At 42.1% G+C, this 5,639-nt stretch overlaps 1 protein-coding gene across 1 annotated transcript; it reads right to left on the bottom strand.

Annotated features, from left to right (window-relative positions):
* Window positions 1-3,085: 3,085 nt before the first annotated feature.
* LOC130828724 (uncharacterized) lies at window positions 3,086-5,188 on the bottom strand. Its single transcript, XM_057694685.1, has one exon. It carries the CDS (start codon window positions 5,186-5,188, stop codon window positions 3,086-3,088), a length of 2,103 nt encoding a protein of 700 aa, XP_057550668.1.
* Between the last annotated feature and the right edge of the window lie 451 nt (window positions 5,189-5,639).

Genomic DNA, 5,639 nt, shown 5'->3' on the forward strand with positions numbered 1-5,639 from the left:
TGGTCTTTGTTCTGCAAAGATCAATGTGGGATCAAGAGATTATCCAATTACCCACGCACAATCCTAAATCACTCGATGCAAAGGGGTTTAGAACACTCAGAACAATCAAGAAGGTGGTTCTTGATTTTCTGATGTCTGCACTAGTGGACGTTGTTCCACTCCTTTACAACCTTCTACAGAAACTCAAAGCAAGGAGGATGATTCCTTGCCTTGTGTGATTCCCTGAGAATATAGGTTTGCTTGAAAACCTATGAATTCTCCGGCCAAAGATGAACCTCCTTGGAACAAGTTTGCAAACAAACTCAAAAACAATCAAACACTTTGTCTGAAAATGAAACTCTGATTCTTATTATCAATATGCAACGTGAAAAACAAACACATCAATGTCAAACGTATTTATAGAGTTTTACATCTCAAAAATTAGCCGTTACAAGGCTTGACTAAAATACGTGGCAATTAACTAACAAAACAGAAAATTAAAACAAAGGCCAACACTTAGCCAAAACCGGATGTTCCTTTTCTTCTGACCAGGCTTCCTTCAGCCTATCCTAGGGTCTTCCTGGTGGTTTGTTAGCAGAACCCTAGGGCCTCTATGGCTTGGCCCATGTAAGGAGATGTCACTGATGCCTTCACCTTGATCCAGGTCATCCTGGTTTGGGCTCAGAGATGTCAGCAAGGTCCGCTGGTCGTCAGAATCACCTGTTGTTCTGTTCTTGCATTCTGTGGCCTTGTTTGAGTTCATGATGTTTGTTTTTGTGATGCTTTGGCTTTCCTCAGCTTCCTTAAGTCTTTGTAGATCCCTTTTCGTCGTGTCCAAGGTGTCTTTGCTGATTTTCCTTGTCTCATGGTCATTTGGTGCAGAGGAACAGTCACCAGTACCTTCCTGTTCCTGTTCCTTTGTTGGATCCTTGTTCTTTGATGCCTTTGCATCAACTCCTCCCTCTTGGGGGAGAATTGTCCTCAATTCTTGGACTGGTTGATGCAGTGTCAGGTCTCCTATGTTTAAGATAGGAGAGATGTTGAAGTCTGCAGGCAGCTGGATCTCAAAGGCATTGCTCCCAATTTTCTTTGACACTTGATAAGGGCCTATGGCTCTGGGCTGCAACTTGTTTTTTCTGAGGTGTGGAAAACGTTTTTTTCTTAAGTAGACCCATACTTGATCGCCTTCCTGGATTGGTTGCCTTGCTCTCAGGTGTTTGTCAGCTTGTATCTTGTATTTCCTGTTGGTCTCTTCCAAGTTTGCATGGACTTGCTTGTGAATCTCTTCCATTTGCTTGATTAAATCTGCAGCTTCCTCTGTTTTGCTGTCACATATAGGCAGGTCAATCAGAGATATAGGAAGTAATGGGTTAGTGCCATACACACACTCAAATGGGGTGTGTTTTGTGGCACGACTTGGAGATCTGTTATAAGCAAATTCCGCATAGCATAACTTTAAATCCCATTCCCTAATGTTCTTGGTCACCAATGACCTTAGGAGGGTGCCTAAAGTTCTGTTGGTCACCTCTGTTTGACCATCAGTCTGAGGATGATAGGCTGTACTAAACAACAGCTTAGTGCCTAACATCTTCCACAAGGTTTTCCAAAAGTGACTCAAAAATTTGCTGTCTCTGTCAGAAACAATGGACTTGGGTATACCATGCAGCCTAACAACCTCTGTAAAATACAACTTAGCTATATGTTGTGCATCATCAGCTTTGGTACATGCTATGAAGTGTGACATCTTGGAGAACCTATCTACTACTACCATAATAGCATCCTTTCCTCTTCTTGTTTTAGGTAAGGCTACCATGAAATCCATACTAATGTGTTCCCATGGTTTGTTAGCTATGGGCAAGGGTAGATACTCTCCCTTGTGAAAAGTCACTTTGGCCTTCAGACAGGTTTCACATCTTAATATGTGTTTGCCTACTGTTCCAAGCATTCTTGGCCAATAAAAATGTTTAGCAAGCATGTCAAAGGTCTTCTGAATGCCAAAATGGCCAGCTATGCTACCCTCATGCACCTCCTTCACCAACACTGTTCTCAGTGGTAGTTTAGGGATGCATAGTTTGTTTCCTTTGAACAAATATCCCTGATGAATATTAAACAGTCCCTGTGGTGTGGTCTCACATGATTTATATATGTCAGCAAAGTCAGGACAGGTCTGATATTGGTCCTTAATGAACTCAAAACCCAAAATCTTGGCACCTAATATACCCAGCATGTTGTACTTCCTGCTAAGGGCATCAGCAATGATGTTGGTCTTGCCCACCTTGTACTTAGCTGAAAAATCAATGGTTTGCATGAATTCTACCCACCTAGCATGCCTACTACTCAACTTATGTTGACTGTTTATATATTTCAAGGATTCATGGTCAGTATGCAGGATGAATGGTTGAATTCTTAAGTAATGAGACCAATGGTCTAAAGCCCTTATGATAGCATAGAACTCCTTGTCATAGGTGGAGTAATTAAGCCTACTATTGTTAAGCTTTTCACTGAAAAATGCCACTGGTCTACCTTCTTGAACAAGCACTGCCCCAATTCCCATACCACTGGCATCACACTCTAACTCAAAGGGTTTAGTGAAATCAGGTAGCTTGAGAATGGGAGCACTACACATCATTCTTTTAAGGGTTTCAAAGGCCTGCTGTGCCTTGGGTGTCCAGGTAAACTTCCCCTGTTTCGTGCACTCTGTTATGGGTGCCATAACAGAGCTGAAGCCCCTGATAAACCTCCTGTAGAAGGAGGCCAGGCCATGAAAGGACCTGATCTGTGTGAGGGTTGTGGGTATAGGCCAATCCTGTATTGCTTGGATTTTAGTTGGGTCTACCTTGACTCCCTCCCTACCCACAATGTACCCTAAAAAACTAACTTCAGGAAGTAAGAAATTACATTTTTCTAGCTTTGCATACAACCTCTGTTTCCTTAAGACTTCAAACAATTGTTGGAGGTGGTCTAAGTGTTCTGTGATCCCTCTGCTATAAATGAGTATGTCATCTAGGTAAACAACTACAAACTTCCCCAAGAAAGGTCTCAAAATTTCATTCATTAAGCGCATGAAAGTGCTAGGGGCACCTGTCAAACCAAAGGGCATAACCAGCTACTCATACAGCCCATACTTGGTTTTGAAGGCTGTTTTCCACTCATCCCCTATTTTCATTCTAATTTGGTGATATCCACTTCTGAGGTCCACCTTACTAAACCACTCAGAACCACCCAGCTCATCTAGAATGTCATCAATCCGGGGTATAGGGAACCTATACTTTACAGTTATGTTGTTCACACTACGACTATCAATACACATCCTCCATGTGCCATCCTTTTTTGGCACAAGTAGGGTGGGTACTGCACAAGGGCTCAAACTCTCCCTGACATAACCCTTCTTCATCAAATCCTCTACCTGTTTCTGTAATTCTTGGGCCTCTTTGGGATTAGTTCTATAAGCAGGTTTGTTAGGAAGACTAGCCCCAGGTATTAAATCAATCTGGTGTTCCACTCCCCTGAAGGGTGGTAATCCAGGTGGTAGGTCAGTGGGAAACACATCCCTATACTGTTCTAATAGTCCAGTCATCTCAGCAGGTATGGGTGTGGAATCTTGCACTTCCTTGGTGACTACCAAATACAGCTCTTCTGTTCCCTGCACTTCCCTTTCACATTCTTTTCTATTCATCAACTGCACATGTTCCTTAGAGGGCTTAGGTGGCACTGCTCTGTGTGGGGGCAGGGGTAAAAATTCTTTCCTCTTCCCATTATGTCTAATAGTGTAAGTGTTGTCATAACCATTGTGTATGGCTCTCTTGTCATATTGCCAGGGTCTTCCTAGCAAGAGGTGGCATGCATCCATATCTAAGACATCACACAAAACTTCATCCTCATATGTTCCCAAAGTCAAGACTACTGGGCACTGATGTTTTACTGAACCACTAGCCTTGGTGTCTAACCATTTCATTTTATAAGGATTAGGGTGAGCCTTAGTCTTTAGGTGTAACTCCTCCACCAACTGCTTACTGACACAGTTTGCCTCACTTCCACTATCAATAATCAAATCACATACTTTCCCCTGTATTTTGCACTTTGTTTGGAAGATATTTTCTCTTTGGTCAGATTTTCTAGTCAAGGGTGTGTTGTGAAAGCTCCGTCTAATAATGAGGCTCAAGTGCTCTTCCTCAGGGGGAATTTTTTCCAGCTCTCCCTCTCCTTCCTCCTCAGAATCTCCTTCAAAAGGGTGCCAGTTTCCCTGCTCATCTGTTATAAATGTACCATCACCATCACTTAGGCTGGGAGGGTCTAACTCTTCCTCTTGCCCATTTTTTAATACCAGGAGTCTCTTAGGGTTAGTGTTTTGCCTAATGTCAGTCCATTCTTTCATGGTAAACGCCCTTGCATTGGGACAATCCCTCTTATAGTGTCCCCTCCCATTGCATTTAAAACAAATGATGTCCTGTGGCTTGGTGTTTGACTCTGTTCTGGGGGTAGTAGGTTTAGGTCCAGAGGGTGGTAACTCCTTCCTAGGCATGGTCACAGCACTAGTGTTCCTTGGGGTATAGGTCCTGTTGTTCCTCATTTGGGGGTTTGCTGCCTTGTGTTGTCTCTCAATCTCCATGGCTATAGAGGTAGCAAGTTGTAGTGTAAGGTCAGGTGTATTCATCAATCTTTCCCTAAATTCTTCCCTTAATCCAGCTATCAACTTTCCTACTTTAATTTCCTCTGGTTCGTGAAGGTCACAAAGGTGATACAATCTCTCCCATTCATTCAGGTAGTCTTCTACTGACCTAGTTCCCTGTTTCATAGCATACAACTGTACAATCAGTTGCTGCTTGTATGTGGCTGGGACATATCTCCTCTTCATTTGCTTCCTAAGTTTGTCCCAAGTGCTAATCCTATTCCTTTCTTCCCTAAATCTTTGTTTTTGAATGCTTTCTAACCAAACTGCAGCTGATTTGGTTAGTTTGATCTTGGCAATCTTAAATTGTTGGTTTGGGGGTGTTTCTTTAAACTCAAAGTATTCTCCCATTCTTCTCTCCCATTCCAGGTACTTAGAGGGGTCATGTGATATGCCATCAAACTCAGGAAGATCGATTTTAATGGTCCGATCCTCATATGGTCGACAATTAGGGTTTGGTATTGGTGGTCTGTTATTCTGATTATCGATCCCTAAATGTGCGAACAACCTATCCATCCTCAATAGCTTCAAACCTACCATCCCTTTCCATGGTCTCTAAGTCACAACAGCTAGATAACCAGCACAGAATAATCCCAAGTTTTTCAAATATCGAACAAGAAAAATCACTAAATTCAGAGAACAAATCGTGTCCAGATACAAAAAGAATGATGTAATGAATTGCAAATCTGAAATGACAATTAAAAATGAATTCAAAGTAAAGGAAGACACTCCCTGAACGTTGTAGGAATGGAAATGCACAAATCTCCAATTCTTTCGTTTTGTAATCGCCTCCAGATTTCCTCTTCAAAATAACCCAGAACAAATGACCAGTTCTTCAAAATGTCCTTCTGATATACTCTTCTTTGTCCCTTACGTGAATTGGCTCTGATACCAAGTTGATGCAAAACAAAGACTGAATATGGTCTTTGTTCTGCAAAGATCAATGTGGGATCAAGAGATTATCCAATTACCCACGCACAATCCTAAATCA

Source organism: Amaranthus tricolor, chromosome 12 (assembly GCF_026212465.1).
Source record: "Amaranthus tricolor cultivar Red isolate AtriRed21 chromosome 12, ASM2621246v1, whole genome shotgun sequence".
NCBI lineage: Eukaryota > Viridiplantae > Streptophyta > Magnoliopsida > Caryophyllales > Amaranthaceae > Amaranthus > Amaranthus tricolor.

Bases quoted from the DNA above. Each gene is read 5' to 3' on its own strand.
- LOC130828724 (XM_057694685.1), bottom strand. From the start codon at position 5,188: ATGGTAGGTTTGAAGCTATTGAGGATGGATAGGTTGTTCGCACATTTA.